Raw genomic sequence first — 17,483 nt, 5'->3', positions numbered from 1 at the left:
TTCACATCTGGCAGCACCTCAAATCCCATAACCCAGTCCCAAATATCCAGAGAAATATAGAAATAATCTATTGTCGACGAGCCTAGGTGGTTATTGAAGGTCAACTGGCCAGGTATATCTGGAGCTAAACAACCATTGACCGTGCAAAACCACCATTCTGTCAGCCAAAGGCACATTTGTAGTCCCTTAGCACAACCCCTAGCATCCCTCATTTGCGGCTCTGGGATACTTAACGTCTGGTCCTGTAATGGGTCTAATGAATCTTTGGGCAGACCAAAACACATTTTAAGATTAAAATCGCCTCCCCAAATATAGAGCTCATGCCTGCTCCTTCTATTGGCTAAAAGGTAATTGATAAACACCTTCACACTTGAAAGCCTATCTAACTCAGCTTTATGCAGGCTATTATACATGTTCTATGTCAACATTTGGCCCAATCAGATTAGTGTTAATCCAGCACATAGCTTCATGCATTAGGTAGACTGTTGACTCAAAACCACCCTTCGGGAGCCCAGGTAAGCCAGTTATTATCCCTACAAAAGGGACTGCTGCAGGCAGCAGATTTAGGGTGGTTTGATCCCACACCCTTTGAGGTGATTTAGTCACAGGAACTCCCCTCCCAACACTCGCCTCATTCCAACTTCTCCTCTGAGTAATACAGTTTGCAGGGGGCCCTCCAAAATAGGTGAGTACGCCTTCGCAACGGCAGCAGGCATTTCCTGCCTAGCCACTTCCCTGTCCTCACCACAGCTCTCTTTAGGGCCGTCCTTCTCCATGTCCCCTGCCCTGCAGGTCACCGCTCCCCCCCTCTCTTTCTGCTCGAGCCTTGCCCAGATCCGATACCCTGATTGTAAACGCTCTAATAGAATCCTCCATAATTGCTAAAGTACTCAACATCCCCCGCCTTAAGTGCCTGTAATTATTGAAGAACCAAATGGAGAGGCTTAAGTTTTGCATCTAACAGGGATTCCAGCCAGAGCTTATCTTCCCCGGCATATGAAGAATCAAAATCAGTGCCAAGTTCACTTGCCAAACCCCTACCCACTGGGCTATTTGCCCGGCATATTCTCTCCCAATCCTGGCTCTGAGACCGCCGTCGCTGTAACTCCCTTCCTATCCTGACCTACACATGCCTCTAAGGCCATGCTTTCTACCTGTGTCCCTGTAACACCACACTATCCCTTTCACCACTACTGGCAGAGATTCGACTCCCTCCTTTGTCAGGGACAACCTCCCTAGTGACTTTCTGCCGCATTGATGCAGCTCACTATTTTGCTAGCCATTACATCCAAATAGAAATCCAAGGACCTCTATGAGAGGATAGAATTAGGTTTTTTTCCCGCTCCCCCCAACCCCAGCTTTCTTTTTCCTCATACTATAAAGTAATGGTAGAGGTAATGGAAATGGTGTGCAAATTACAAGATTATGCAATGGAAAAGGTAAATTCAATTGAAACAGATTAAAACAACACAGTGTAAAAAAGAATAAAAGATCCTAAAGATTAGAAGTCCTAAAAACACCTAAAATGGAACAAGTTACTTACCTGTAACTGTTGTTCTCCAGCATGGGTCTGGCATGGATTCACATGCTCATGAATATTCCCCGTCGTCAGGCTGGGAATCCTCGGTAAAGAAAAAATTCAGTATCAGTTTCGTTTCTGATCTGTCTTTCTTAGTAGTAACCAATCACTGGTCTCTGGGTCATACTGCCCCAGCCAATGACTGCCCGCTCCCTAAGCCCCTCCCCTGGCAGCCATCCTCAGATTTGGTAGCACGTAAAGTGGCAGTATGACCAAGTGAAGAGCCGCACAGGGGAAGGAGGGAGGGTTCGCATGTGAATCCATGCCAGACCCATGCTGGAGAACAACAGTTACAGGTAAGTAACTTGTTCCTTCTCCAGCATGGGGTCTGGCATGGATTCACATGCTCATGAATATAAGAATACATAGCAGTACACACATGCACAACCACGGGAGGCGGCAAAAGGCTCAACATTAAGCATTACATAAACTCAACATTAAGCAACTCTTACCTCCTCACCAGGCCCACCTTCAGGCGAACAGGTTGCGCAGCACTGCTTGGCCGACTCTGGACTCCTCCCTGGAATCCCGGTCGACGCAGAAGAATTTCGTGAAGGTGTGCGTCGACCTCCACGTAGCAGCCCTGCAGATGTCCAGCAGGGGCACACCAGACAAGAACGCCGTAGTAGCAGCGATCGCTCTGGTCGAATGGGCTCTCGGACGGCCGTGCAACGGTCGGTTGGCCAACTGATGACCGTGCATGATGCAGCCGGAGAGCCATCAGGAAATGGAAGCCTTCAAGAGAGCCTTCCCTTGTTTTACAGGTCCAAAGTTCACAAACAGCTGTGATGTCTTCCGAAAACTCTTTGTTCGGTCCACGTAGAACTTAAGCGCTCTAGCTACATCCAGCGAGTGCAAAGTCCTCTCGGCCGGCGACGAAGGCGACGGAAAGAAAACTGGCAACACCAAGGGCTCGAAGTCCGACGGCATCTTGGGCATGAAAGAGGGGTGCGTCCTCAGCACCACCCTCGTATCGTGATAAGTCAAGTATAGAGGCTTGCAGGATAGGGCCTGAATCTCTCCCACGCGTCGTGCAGAGGTGATGGCCACAAGGAACGCTGTCTTCCACGACAGGAACTTCAACGGAGCCGAATGGAAAGGCTCGAATGGTGGCCCCATGAGCCTGGTCAGCACCACGTTGAGCTCCCATGCAGGGCTGGAGCCTTCACCGGTGGGAACGATCGGAACAGTCCCTTCACCAGTCGATGAGACCACAAGGACGGCCGTCCTGCAGTTCTGGTGTATCGGGAGATCGCTGCCAGATGTATCTTGATGGAAGCGTGAGCTAGTCCAGCTTTGGCCAGCGACAGTAGGTATGGTAGCACTTGAGGTGCCGTAATCCGTAGAGGGTTGATCTTCTGTGCACGCCACCAGACAGAGAACCTCTTCCACTCATGTCCATGGCACTTGAGAGTTGAGGACGCCCTGGCCTTTGCAAGAACCTCTCTGCAGTCAGCCGGGATATCGTACCCTCCAAACTCTAGTGCTGCAGGATCCAGGTCTGCAAGTTCAGTGACTCCGGGCCGTGATGAAGAATGGCGCCTCCCTCTCTGGAGAGAAGATCTGCGTCCGTCGACAGCTTGACTGGTGGGGACGCTGAGAGGTCCAGAAGGTCCGGGAACCAGATCTGTCTCGGCCACGCCGGTGCGACGAGAATCATCCTGCACTGGGACCTCTTGAGCTGGCTGATGAATCGAAGCAGCAGCGGCAACGGAGGAAATGCATACAGGAACAGGCCGTCCCACGGGAACGAGAAAGCATCGCCCATGCTCCTCGGCTGGGGGAACCTGCTGGCGAACCTCTGGCACTTGGAGTTCGTCCCCATCACGAACAGGTCGATCTGGGGCTTGCCCCATCGTTGGAAGAGCCCACTTGATCCTGGCGTAGTTCCCACTCGTGGCACGAGCACAGCTCCCTGCTGAGTGAGTCGGCGATGGTGTTTTTTATTCCTGCCAGATGGAAGGGAACCAGAAACATCCCCTGGGCGACGGCCCAGTGCCACAGATCCTGGGCCTCCTTGGATAGGGCTGGGGATCTTGTTCCTCCCTGCTTCCGGAAGTAGAACATCGTGGTGGTGTTGTCGTTGAAGATCCTCACGACCTTGCCCTTTAGGGACGGGAAGAACAACTTGAGCGCCCAGAACATGGCACGGAGCTCCAAGATGTTGATGTGGAGAGACCTCTCCTCCGGGAGCCAAAGGCCTCTTGCGCGGAGATGTCCGGTGTGTGCACCCCATCCCTCCAGGGAGGCGTCCGTCGTCACCATCTCCTGATGTGCCAGGGTCTGGAAGTCCGTGCCCGCAGTGAGCTGTGCACGGGTGCCCCACCACTGAATCGCCCGATGGAAAACCTCGTTGAGCGGGATCTTGTCTTCGAAGCTGCAGCTTCGAAGCTGCCCACCGCTTGCATCCAGCAGGCGTCGAGGAACTCCTGTAGAGGACGCATCCGTAGCCTGCACAGGCGCACTAGATCGAAGCATGAGGACATCATACCGAGGAGGGACTTGATGGATCTCACCCTGGCAACGTCCGTGGCTAGCAAACGCTGCACCTTGCCTAAAATGGCCTTCGTCCTTTCCTCCGACAGAGATGCCAATCGTTCCACTGTATCGAGCTTCGCTCCCAGAAACAGTGCCACCTGCGACGGAACCAAATGGGATTTCGGGTAGTTGATGGAGAAACCCAGCTCTGTGAGTAAGCGGACAGTCTCCGCCGTGTGCTCGACGGCGAGTTCTCTTGTCCTTGCACGGATGAGCCTGTCGTCCAGGTAGGGGTAGACGTGGATCCCGTGCAGGCGCAGCAACGCTGCCACTGGTGCCAGGCACTTGGTGAACACCCTGGGTGCCGACTTCAATCCGAATGGCACAGCTCTGAATTGGTAGTGGCGTCCTTGGGCTATGAATCTGAGGAACCTTCGGTGTCCTTTTAGGATGGGGATGTGGAAGCAAGCATCCTCCAAGTCCAACGACGATAGGAAGTCGCCCTCCTCCAGCTGCCCCAGCACGTGCGGGAGAGTGACCATCCTGAACTTCTGTGCTTTGATGTATTTGTTCAACTGACGTAGGTCCAGGATGGGGCGCCAACCGCCTGTCTTCTTTCTGACGAGGAAGTATCTTGAGTATACTCCGGAGCCCCGGAGCCTCTTGGGGACGAGCTCGATGGCACCTTTCTTGAGCATCGCCTTTACCTCCAACAGCAGTTGAGGGACGTGATTTTCCTTCCTGGCCACGGGAGGAATGCGAGGGCACTTCTTTTGGAATTCGAGAGTGTGCCCGTGGGCCAAGGCATCCAGAACCCAACGGTTGGTGGAGATGGACTCCCACACGCTGACAAACTTCGCCAGCCGGCCTCCCACCGGGGTGCTTTGGTGGGGGCCCGATGCTACAGCCGGTTCAATCTTGCTTGGAGGCGGCCTTGCCGCTTTGGCCTCCTTGGCGACGACGCTGAGATCCTCCTTGCTTGCCGCAACCTCTGTAAGCCTCCTGAGACGAGGAGCGGGCCGCCTGGCGGTACGTAGAGGAGCCACCGCCTGATCCCTTGGAGGCCCCTGTCTGCCTCCGGCGCTCCGAAAGGGCCGTCGTTGCTGAAGGACTCCCAGGGCTCGGGCCATCTCTGTGTCGGCCTTGATGGCCTGCAGCGACTCATCCATCGTTTTCCCAAACAGGTTGTTGCCATCGAACGGCGTGTCCAAAACCCTGGTCTGCACGTCCTGACAGAAGTCTGTCGCCTTGAGCCAGCCACGTCGTCAAAGGCAAACACTGTTGCCTAACTGGCGAAAACCGGTGTCGGCAATGTCCGTTGCCATCGTTATGGCGTGGTCCGACGCCACCTCACCTTCCTGCAGAATCTCCAGGGCCTCCGCCCTCTTGTCCTCTGGTAGGAAGTCCAGTAGGGGAGCTATCTTGTACCATAGCTCCCTGTCGTAACTGGTCACAATCGCTAAGGCGTTGGCCACCTTAATAGTCGTCGCCTTCAAACAAGATGACCCGTCGCCCCATGGCGTCCAATTTCTTAGCCTCGCCGTCAGGTGGGGAAGTAGAGGTTGAGGCTGTCGCACTCGCCGCCTTCTTCTTGGCCGCCGCTGAGACGACCGAATCCGGCATAGGTTGAGCCCTGAGGCACAAAGGGGCGGCGTCGGGACCCGGTACTTCTTCTCGTACCTGTCCCTCTTGGCAGGCGTCGTGGACGGGTTCTTCAGGATCGCAAGTCCCTCGTCCCAGATATCGTCGAGTAACGGTACCGCGAGGACCGTTTTTTCTCTTGGCCTCTCGCCATTGGTAGTGGAAACCCTCCTTCTTCTGGTCCTCGGGGCAGAGCTGGAAGAGCTCGGATGCCCTGGCGATCATGGTGTGAAAGGAGCCAATTTCATCGGGCGGGGAAGCCCGAGGGAGTGGTGATGGAAGGTCTGTCCTGTCGTCACCACCGTCGTCATCCGTCCCTGTTGTCGTATCCGTCGCCGTGTCATCCCTGGGGTCCGGTGAGGGGGATGAGGGCTCCATGGGTCATGGAGGCATGAAGGGCGGCGGAGGGATGAACTCTCCTCCGCTTGTTCGGAGGGCTTCCCGACGGGCACGGTTCTGGATCGTCAGCCGGGGTTTGTGGTAATCTCGTCCTTATCCCTGTGCATAAGCTTTGGATTGCCATCAAAATGGCCGCCGAGTTGTCCTGAGGCTCGGGCAATGGCTGCAACGGGAGGGAAGGCTGCTCCTCTTCGACTACCTCTTCGGGAACCCTCCCATGGGATCGTACCTTCTCGAACCTCTCGTTGAGGTTCTTTGGGGTTTCCACCAGCTCCTCCTCAGAGGCTGAATCCGTGTCCGTAATGGCCACCGCCCCCACCCCTCTTGTTCCACCAGGGTCTTCACGGGGGTCTTGTCGATGGGCTGGAAAGAGGATTCCCTCCGCGGTGGCAGGGAAACTCTGGGCCCCGAGGTCGCCTCCACTGGTGTAGCCTCCACAGGCTTCGCCAGGGTCGCTGCGACTCCCTCGATAGAGGTCTTAGCCGGGTGAATCGAGGCCTTCACCAATTTGGGCGTGCTTGAGGCCTTCACCTTGGGGGGAGGGTCACCGCCTCACTCCCCCCTCGGCTGAATCCTTTGCGATCGACTGGGGCCTCTCCAGAAGCTTACCCGGGTTCTCGGATTTGCTCTTCCCCCAACCAGAGAGTTGGCTCACGGTTGATGGTGCTGGGGAAGGCGCGCCCTGCCTGGCAGCCGAAGAGCCCGACCGTTCAGCGCTCCTGGTGCCCGCGGACTTGCGGTGCTTCGCCTTCTGTTGGGTCCCCGTCGCTTGGACGCCCTCACAGGACTTAGAAGACCGCTCAGACCTTTTCTTCTTCTCAACTGCAGGGCCATTCTGCATACAGCTGGCGAGGCGGGTACGACGATCTCTCATGGTCGGTTCCGATAGGTTCTTGCAGAACGCACAGTCCTTCTCCACGTGCGTCTTGTCCTCATGAAGGCAGTAGAGACATCTCGAATGCTCGTCCTCCTTGAAAACATTCTGTAACCCGCTGTCATGATGCCCGCTCCCGGGGAGCCGGTACAAGCCCTGCGTCCCCGAAAGCGGACATCCAGTCCCCAAGGAAAGACCCAGCAACCCCATATAGGGGCCCTTTGGACAGTGTCCTGGCGCCTATGGCGCCAGGCTCATTATGGGAGTGCTTGGGTGCACTTACCTGATGCAGACCATGCTGCAGGATGCCGGCCTCCTTGAGGCCTGAAAGGAACTACTTTACCTGTGGTACTAATTTACCATCCGGGCGTGGTCGGGGAAGGATACATACCTGATTGGAGGAAGGATACATACCTGGAACTTCTTCCAAGGCAATTTAAACCCCACCCGAACGACCACACGTGCTTCGCGTTGTTCTGCATCTAGCAGCTGGACGCTCACCGTGTCTGCTCCTGCATCCTGACTTCTGCCACGCCTGCCAGCATCCTGGATCACCTGCAAAGGAAGAGAACAAGAGAACAGAAGAAGGAAAAGTCCTTACCTGCTAAATCCGCATCCCGGAGACATCTCGCCGACAATCCTGAAAAGGAAGACTTTTATTTAAAAGCTCATCGCGTCGATCGCTGCAGCGCCGCATTCCACTCACCTTTACAGGGCGCCTCCATGTTCAGCAGCGATCATCCGGATTCGCAGTCACGCCCCAGCGCATAGGGAGAAAAAGGCAAGAACAAAAGGTGAGAGAGAGAAGGGAATAAGGAAAGCTAAATCTCCATGTTAAGACTTACCTGTTGATTCATTCCCTCTTCATTTCGGGTCCGCGCCGCATCCTGGCATTTCCGGACCCCGGCCCCTAAGGGGAAATAAGGACATCAGCGTTAATGAGCGAATGAAAAGACATTACCAAAAAACGCTCATTAAAGACTTACCTGACTTCTAAAAGGATTTCACCTCTCATCTCGGGTCGGTGCCTGTTCCCCGGCATTCCGTACACCGGCCCCTATGGGGAAAAAGACACTAGCATTAGTACATTAATGCATGGACACAAGGGGAACCTCTTATCAAAAAACTTACCTGGAAGCCAAGCAAGTTTGGTTCTCACCAATCCGAAAATCCAGTGAAGTAACTGAATACCAACGCGCCCCTGCATCAGAAGCAGGATGGAGAGCTCGTCCTTCCAGACCCTAAGGTGAGACGCTACGGGGAATCACAGAAGGGTTTCGAGGAGGGTGAGAGGGGAAAGTGGGAGGCCGATTGCATTACCCCGCAGACAGTTAATCCCCTATTTTCGCCTACAGAAGGATACTTCTGCGAGCCAGACAAGCCAGATTTGGGGGCCCGGTCCAGTCCGTCTTCCGAACCCTGCGCATCACCTTAGAAGAGGTCACAGCAGCGCGAACCAGGCCAGCGCCTCCGTGGGAGTCAGGTGAGCGTTACACCCACATCCAGGGCAGTTCCTGAACAACTTGGATCCGGGCGTTGAGCTTCCCTTGTCCTGGGCCATGTCCATTGTAGGCCTCAGATCTTCTGGAATCCTCCAAGAAGCGTAACTCGACGAAAACTTCACCCTTGAGGGGCCTAGAAAATTCCGAAACGGGTCCCCGTTGATCGGAAGTAGAACTGTGGAGCTTGAGGCTCTATTTAACAGAAAAATTAGAAAATCTCTTTGAAAAAAGCGTGGAAATACAGTAAAAGCTCGAGAGCTGTAGCACGAGGACTCCCAACACTTGAATGTGCGGTAAAAATCTGTGGATGGCTGCCAGGGGAGGGGCTTAGGGAGAGGGCAGTCATTGGCTCGGGGCAGTATGACCCAGAGACCAGTGATTGGTTACTACTAAGAAAGACAGATCAGAAATGAAACTGATACTGATTTTTTCTTTACCGAGGATTCCCAGCCTGACGACGGGGAATATTCATGAGCATGTGAATCCATGCCAGTTCCCAATCTGGAGAACTACAATTAATAACCAATTCATGAAACAGATATTTAAGGGAGGGTTTAAAACAAAAGTGTTTATCCAGGCAACCAGGCTTTAAACAGCTACAGGCAAAAAACAAAAAAAAATAATACTATAGGCTGAAAACTCTGGTCAGGGTGCAAGGGGACCCAGCCTGAAGCTCACCGTGAAAGATTCCCAAAAAGATCCCAACGCGGGGAGAGGAAATCCTGGCAGCCCCCACGAAAGAAAAATTTAATAAAAGTGCTGGTAGCAATACTATAGCAGTATTACACCCAGACAGACAACGTAATCAATGGGAGAGAGGAAACCTTTGCAGCCACGACTACACAAGTCCACCAGGAATGTCAGGCTAAACCTATCCGTCACTATCCGTCACTTTCAGAGTCTAGCAAAACAGAGATCCGCCCAAAATACGTTGCCTCCAGAGTTCAGGCTGCAGGTCTCCTTCAATCCTGCTCACAAACTAACAAACCTGAAGCCCGGGGCGGAGCACACCTGGCAGCTTGAGGAGCTACCTGAGTCATACTCTTCCCCCCGCCCCCGCCCTCTCGGCCGTCTCAGCAGATCTGAGCAAGGTGCACACTAATCTTACTTCCTTACGGTTCGCCTGGTGAATAGAGCAGCCTTTCTCTGCCTCTCGGTGGAATTCAACAGCGGGGCACACGCCTCTTACGGATCACCAAGGACTCTGCGGGACTCTGCTTGCGCTGCTCCACAGAGGTCTTTTTGATTAGTTTGGCTCCTCCTCTGCAGTTAACCCATTCACAGCCACAGCACAGCAAACAGACTGTATGGGACACAGACACCAAGGACTCTGCGGGACTCCGCTCGCTCCGCTCCACAGAGGTCTTACTCATTATTTGGCAATAAAACCCAAGGCTTGGAGGACCCGAATCACTTGTATTGTTAAAGAAACTTCTTCACCAGCAATCAGTCTGTCCAAGAATATGTCTGAATGTAGTCTAGTTTCCCCATCTCCTGCTGTAGAAACAGTTAACGCCTCACATCCCAAGATCCCTTGCATTCCAATAGTATGTGCCTGAGAGACTGGTATATGCAACCTGCCATGGCTGAGCCAGACTTCTTATGAGACAATAGAACTTGACCAGTGGGGACAAGATTGAGCCGGACCCTTAAGAACTCTTGTCTCATCTTAGAGCTCGGAAAACACCATAAATATCTAGGGAAACCCCCCCACCCCTTTTTTTTCTCGATGGTAAGGAATAATTTGGCCAACACTAAAGACTGCATAGTGTCTATAGCGTGTATTCAATCCAGTCTCTTAAGCAGTTTCATTACATGCATAGGAATAGCCCCAAGGCTCTACGCATGGGCTCTCCATAGTTCTGGTATCGCTGGTAAACTTTACCCCGTGGCCAGTTTCTATACCCATTCTGTAAGGATTTTTTCTTTGACATATATACCATGGGTTCCAAGTAAATTGTTCTTAAGTCCCTTAGAGCTTTACGAAGTAGCCTCGTTCGAACGCAAGTCTCTTCGTCGAATTAGGGAAGATGTTTTAAACGCCCCTGAACAATTTGCCCCCCAGGCCGATCCACCGACCATAAGAAAGCTTAAAAATTAACAGGTGTGCATTACCTCGCCAGCTCTACTTCATTCATGTCAGCACATTTTCTGGTTAACTTCTCATTCAGCCTCAAACTCCCTTTTTTAAAGGTCAATAGTCTGTTCCTACCCTCGTTTACAGCCACCTGAGGGCACAGGCCTATGTTGGATCTTTGAGAACCCCCAGTTTAGTGATCCAGAAACTATTTTGTGGTCACTGTTGCCCCTGTCTCAAACCTGAAGGCAACCACATAGATCCAATAGACCGGGGGACAGACATAATTCAATATTGAACATGAAGTTTCCCGACTCCAAGTAGCGGCCAGAGGAACGTCACCCTTAATGACTACATTTGCCAACACACGATTGCAGTCATTGAAGTAGGCTAAACACTGTTCCCCATTTGCGGAACTGTGATTCTTCATCCCTCCCCCCACCCCCGCTGGTAATGAAGGGCTATGCACTACATGTTTAAATCTCCTGCCAGCATGATTTCCAGCAATCCCTTAAAGCTTTTTATTTCTAAAAGTAGATATATGTAATGATATGGCATTTATAATGCGCCTGTACACAAGAGTTTCTAGGCCCGACAAGACGAGGGGGGAAACAAAGGGAGGACAAAAACAGCGATTTTACTAGCGTGTCATTCAGATCATGCAAGTGCGGGGGAGAGGGAAGGGGGGAAGTGCCGGGGGGGGGGGGAGAGAAGTGCAGGTAAATCAATAAATGCAGCCAGCAGGTGGCTCAGAAGTACAGAGGGAAGGGACTTCAGGGTTGCAGGAACGGACCCTTTAGTGCTGGGGGAGCCCAGAGGCAGTGGGAGGGCAACTGGACATGCAGGAGCCTGTGCCCGAAATCAGAGGGTACCCAGGTGACCAGTGCGCAGAGCAGTCAGTTGCATCAGCAGGGGAGAGGAGGAAAGCAAGAGGAAACGAAAAGGTAGGCCTTGAGTTGCTTCCGGAACCGGAGGTGGTTCTGCTCAGGTTTGAGAGAGGCAGGGAGGCTGTTCCAGAGGGAGGGATTGGCCAAGGAGAGAGATTTGCTTGAACTTGATCCTTGCAGCCACGGGGAACTGGTGAAGAGATTTCAGTGCTGGAGAGATACGATCCCTGGGCTTGAGGCCAAGGACAAGTCTTACAAGTTGTAAAGGTCGAAGAGTAGAGGCAGGTAGATTTTGAAAGAGGCTGTTGTTTCAGTAGTCCAGCCTAGAGAGGACCAGAGCGCTGGAGACAGTGAACTTCTGAGGGAATTTGAGAAAAGGAAGAATTCTTCTGAGGCGGTGCAGCTGGTAGTTAGACATCAGAAATGTGAGAAGAGAAGGTGAGGGTGGAGTCGAAGATGACACCAAAGTTCTTAGCCTCACAAAAAGGAGCAGGAAGAGGAGTCAGAGTGGGAGGCCAGAGACAGGAAAGGAGGGAGCAGGTGTCCCAATGAGGAGGATCTCAGTCTTCGTGGCATTAAGACAGAGATGGTTGGCGGCACACCATTCCTGAATTGCAGCCTGACAGTCTTGTATGTGAGAAGGAGCAGAGGTGGCTGAGGGGAGCCTGAAAGAGCTGGGTGTCATCTGCATGACAATGAAATTTGGACTACAAAGTAGCAATGCAGTGGGCGAGAGGTGCCAGCCATTGGTTGAACAGCCAGGGAGAGAGGTTAGACCCCTGGGGAACACCACAAGTAGAGAGAGAGCGACAGAAGAGAGGAAAGACCACAGTTGGACCTTAGAGGATCGTTCTGTGAGAAAGGAGGTAAACCAGGCCAGGGCTTGATCGGTGATACCCAGGTTATCACAGAGGCGTTTGAGCAGGATGCCATGGTTGACTGTGTCAAAAACAGATGATAGATCGAGGAGAACGAGGACAGAAGGGAGATTAGAGTCAAGATTGGAGAGCAGGTCTTCACGAGTGTTCAGGAGAGCAGTATCTGTGCTTCTGGCAGCTCCGAAGCCAGACTGGTGGTGGTGGAGGAGGCAACCAACAGATTCAGTATGCAGATTAAGTTGCGAGATGGACAGCTTTTCCAAGTGTTTACACAGGAAAGGAGTGATGGAGATAGGGCGATAGTTAGCCGGAGAGGAAAGATCGGCTGAGGTCTTCTTTAGAAGGGCGTGCACAAGGGAGTGCTTAAGGTGGAGGGGAAACTTCCAGTGGCAAAGGAGTGACTGCAGAAATTGGCCAAGGCTGGAGCAAGTATCGATGTGGTCCTTGATGGTTCTGGATGAGCAGGGGAGAACCTGCTTTGACAAGACATTCATAGATTGGACTTGTCTAGAAACATTGTCAGGGATGAACAGGGGAAAGGAGGTGGCGAGATGGCCTCAGACGAGCAAGGAGTGATAGAGGAGGAGGAAGAAGAAGAGGTAGAGGAAGAGTGGGTGGACAGGATGTTTTGAGTTTTAGCGATGAAATGAGAAGCCAAGGCCGTGTAGAGGGCCTGGGAGGGAACCAGAGAGGTAGAGACTGCAGCAGGATTGGCCAGCTCCTTGCAGATTTTGAAAAGTTTGGCCGAGTTGTCAGATGCCGCAGGGACGAAGCCTTGGATGTAGGCTCTCTTCTTAGAGACGGCAAGAGTCTGTACTGCCTTTGAGGCAGGCCAGTTTGTCAGGGGCGGGGGGTGGGCACCTAATGCCATCCACTTCCTCTCTGGCGCCCTACACTTGCGTTTAAGGGCGGCGAGGTCAGAGTCGTACCCAGAGTTTCACTTGGATTTGGGTTTCAAGCGGATCCTTATGACAGGAGCAAGGATGTCCAGAGAGTTAGAGATAGAGAGATGAAAGTTAGAGAGGGCTGTGTAAGGGTATGAGTCAGCCAAAGATGATGTAGGAGGAGAGAAATTAGCAGCGAAAGCATCAACTGGCACATGCTGCATTGGTCGGATGACCGAGAAGGTAGGTAGCAGTGCTGGAGTCGGCTTGGCCTGAGGAGTAGAGAGAGAGAGAAAGTGATCACTCCAAGAGAGAGGAGCGGTGAGAGAGTTAGAGAGGGGGGGAGGGGTCCGAGGAGATCAGAACATCCAGAGTGTGCCCTGCAGAGTGAGTCGGGCCAGAGGAAAGAATAGAGAGAGACAGACTTTCCAAAAATGTGCACAGGCCTCATTCCAGTAGACATTCACTGATTCCATTAATTTCTGTTCAACTTTATGATGTAAATTTAGAATGACTGCCTGTAGACCCTTCATGTCAGTGGGAATCGCCTCTACCTGTGAGATACACGTACTGCGCTAACCAGACCTACGAGGGTCAGCCTCAGTTTTTTTGTGAGGCCAATTGATGGAATGTTGTAAAACCTTCTATTTGGAAAGAATCGACTAACCATGTTTCCTGGAGCATTTTCAGGACATGCTGGCAAAAAATGAGATTTCTAATGGTCTTTGTTCTAAATGAGTTCGGCAGCCCTCGTGTCCTATGTTACACATCTCCATTCCTCTAAAGCTAGAGAAATTCTTCACCCACTCCCAATTTCTCAAATACTTGGTTTAGGATTTCAGGTAGCATTAACCAGACCTTTGATTTGGTTTCATTCGCAATTTGGCCACCCCTCGTTATTTGTATTTGGGAGGCCCTGTCTGTTCCCATTTTTGGCACTTCTAATGGGTCTGCCCCTCTATACAGCCACTTCTGAGACCGGTTTGATTTGTTCTCTGGTCGTGTCATTGTGATTTCATAGATTGTGCTTTTTAATTCATGGCATCGACTTTAACCACAGCCCCGAGATTGCAAAAAGGCGCAAAACCGGATGCCCCGACGCCCCACTCAAAGCCTGCACGGGAGGAATGATGTCTTTCAATAGAGGCTCTGGATCACGCAAAGATTGACTGTTGGGATTGAGCTTTGTCTCATAGGAAAATGGGCTCTAGCTTGATTGGGCGCTCTCATGTGTATGGTCACAGGGGTCTGAGTGCTGAGTTCTTATTTTTTGATTTTACCCCCACCTTGTTGGGCTTGATCTGTTGTGAACATGCCATTCAGTTTCGGTGTGGCCTGTTCTCCAGCTGCTATGATGTCTTTACATTACACAAACTCCACCTCCGCAACTCTTTACAGTTCTACAAAGATGGGGAAAAAGGTCTCCCTTCCCGAAACCTTTCTTAGGCTCTCTTTCAATATTCCTAATGATGTCTGTGGTTTTGCCAGAGGACAAAACCTTCCTTCCCCTGGTCTTCTCCTGAATTATGCCAAAGGATATCTCTCTCTTACCCTGGTCTTCTCTTGCAGTTGTGTGGGTCCCAGACCCCTTTCTCATGTTTGATAATGTCTCTCACGCAGGCCAGGTTCACTATCCTGCCAAGCATTGTTTAGCATATACAGTTCTTCAATCCTTTCAAAATTCGGGTCCCAGACCCCCTTCTAAAGTTGGTAAGGTTCACATAATTAGGCCTGGTTCACTATACTGCCAGGCACCATTTTGCATATGGCATTCTCTTGTTCCCTCAACATATGGTTACCAGACCCTTCTTTCTGGTTTGGAATACCTCTTAACCAAGCCCGGTTCACTATCCTGCCAGGCACCATTTCTCATATAAAGTCCTCTGATATTTTTCCTAATGCTGTAACGAGGAAGATGACATTTTTTGTACTCTGATTGTTCTCAATAACTGGTTTTACCCACAGGATTTCTCTTTTACCCCCACTTGGTTCAACTCTGGGCCTCAGTGTCTCAAGAGGGTTTTTGTGTACACCCTGCTATGTAGAGCAAATCCCATTTCATTAACAATTCTCGTTACGGATTCTCTCAACCCCAGGAGCTTGCTCCTTAACCCTGCTCCGCAGGTTACTTCTCTCTCTCCCCGACTCCCAAGCTTCTCCAGCTTCTGGAAGTCATGCAGCGGTTCCACAGCGTGGGGTCCCTCACAGGTACAGCAGTTCCTCTTTCCGCTCTCGAACTCACCGCCGGATACCTGTTTCTCCCACTGTAGTCCTTGTGTCTGAGCGGTGTGCTCTGCTGCGACGCGTATGCTAGCTCGTGAGCGTCCCGGTCTCTCTTGGTCCCTGTTCTCCGCACGGCTTCTCCCTCAAGCTCGCGGTTCCTCTAATGAAGATCAGACAACCTAGTAAGACCTTCTACCTAATTGAAAAGTATTAAAGAAGCCCAATTGTACCAGTGCAAAGTTATATACATCTTTTTCATTTTAAAACATAAGGTCAAACAATTTATCACATTTCAGTTCAGAACAATTATTATATATTGAATAAAAGCTTTAAAATGGCCCCAGTGGGATACAACATTTTGTATTTTTACCCGCAAAAGCTCTGCAGATGTTGGTCTGTCCAGAGGTATTTTCTGCAAGCAGTAATCAACAAATCCTCTAAATGAATCAGTCCTGTAAGTGAATGAAATGAAATATAAAGTTGCATAAAATTAATACACAACTGGTCTTACAAACTAAAAAGATGAATGCAAAATAATGAAAGGAATCACTATCTTTTTCTAAGAAACAATTGTTTTTCATCCTTATTTAAATTCAGAGATTATAATTTCTACCCAGATAGGAAGTGGAAGAGAAAAAAATCAGAGAAAAGGGAGCATGTTTTTTGATGGCATAATATCATGGCGCAAGAGAATGTTTAATCTAAATCCACCTAATAATTTTTAATTAGATTTTTATGAAAAAAAACCATTACTGACCTCTTGGTAACGTTCTTTCTGTTGGATGTTCCTATCATGGATTCCTCATCAATGATAATCCTAGCCGCAGCGCAGCTGATCTTTAGAAACGTTTCTGCCACTAAGGAGCACAGCCCAGCTCCGTGCTTGCTCTGTTCGATGCCTCTATGTGCCCCAGACCTGACATGACCTTAGGGCCATTATGTATGAGAAACCTAAGGATGCCCTCACATCTTCTCCCTTTGGATCCTCTGCACAAGTGGCCAGGGAAAAGCCATTGCCTTTGGATCCTGACCCTGGGGGTGGAGAAGCGAGGGAGGAACACCTGGGTGGAGGGCTCTTGGGGAGAGAGAAGGAAATGTCCTCAGGGGAGACACAATAGTTTCCCTTTCCACTCCATGATGAATCCCTAATCCCGGAAGCATTGATGGGATATTGTTATCCCATTCTCTTTGTTCAAAGTAGCATCATCAGGATTCCAAGATGGCCACCGGAGAGCAAAGTCACACTTCCTTGATCCCCGTGCCTGGCCGTAATAAAGGTGGAAACAAGGCAAGCTATGTAAACATTAAACAGGACAGTTCTCTCCCTGATGGTGAATGGAGAGGCTTACTGCAGAGGAGTGAAATGTTAAAGAAATACCCCACCCCGTGCTCGATAAAGAGCCTGCAGAGGCGAAAGCGGGAAATTCAGAGTCCAGAAACAGTGGAGCGCGAGAACCACTGGTCGGTAGAGGAGCAGATGGAAACGCATCCCCATATCATCACAGTGCAGCTTCCTAGCGACAGAGGGAGGACCCCCACGGCGAAGAGGGCTCGGTGAGGGGGACACAGCAGTCTCGTAGTAAGCAGAGACAGCAGACCAGAAGCAAACTAAGAAGGAAAGGTGAGCCGCGTGAGTGATAAGCCAGGCGAGGAGAAGGAAGTGATGTGGCGACCCCCAGGAGAGTAGTGAGGGGCGAAATAAGTGCAGCAGTGAAGAAAGGAAGCGCGTGCAGTGTCCGGAGGACACAATCATGGGGGAAAAGAGATCCTGCAGAAATAAGGAGGCCTGCGTGCCCCAGGTGTAAGATTGGGGATCATTAACTCTGGCCCCCAGGGGCAAAGCTAAAAATAAAGCTAACACCCGGCAGTGATCCAAGTCATTCATCACTCCTCCGGGCCACACGAGAAAGAAGCAGATCCTGCTAAGCGACGGGAAAAGTGACACAAAGGCAACATTCAGGAAGTCGGGAGGTGAGGCTCAGATACACAGTCAGTCGGGCATAAAAAAGGCCACCCAGATTTCACAAGCCACAGAGAGCCCACAGAGAGTAGCAGCAAAGC

At 51.3% G+C, this 17,483-nt stretch overlaps 1 protein-coding gene across 10 annotated transcripts in view; it reads right to left on the bottom strand.

Annotated features, from left to right (window-relative positions):
* The window catches only part of TAOK3 (TAO kinase 3), a 2,703,337-nt gene that overhangs the window by 1,372,792 nt on the left and 1,313,062 nt on the right, over window positions 1-17,483 (bottom strand). For all 10 annotated transcript variants that reach the window (XM_069619192.1, XM_069619190.1, XM_069619185.1 and 7 more), the window contains one exon: window positions 15,793-15,874. In XM_069619192.1, the coding sequence (XP_069475293.1) occupies window positions 15,793-15,874 (82 nt within the window). The remainder of the gene's footprint in view (window positions 1-15,792; window positions 15,875-17,483) is intronic.

This window comes from Ambystoma mexicanum, chromosome 10, assembly GCF_040938575.1.
Source record: "Ambystoma mexicanum isolate Mex_15411 chromosome 10, UKY_AmexF1_1, whole genome shotgun sequence".
Classification (NCBI taxonomy): Eukaryota; Metazoa; Chordata; class Amphibia; order Caudata; family Ambystomatidae; genus Ambystoma; species Ambystoma mexicanum.
Note: the sequence above shows the minus strand (reverse complement) of the source record. Positions and strands in the feature narration are given on the sequence as shown.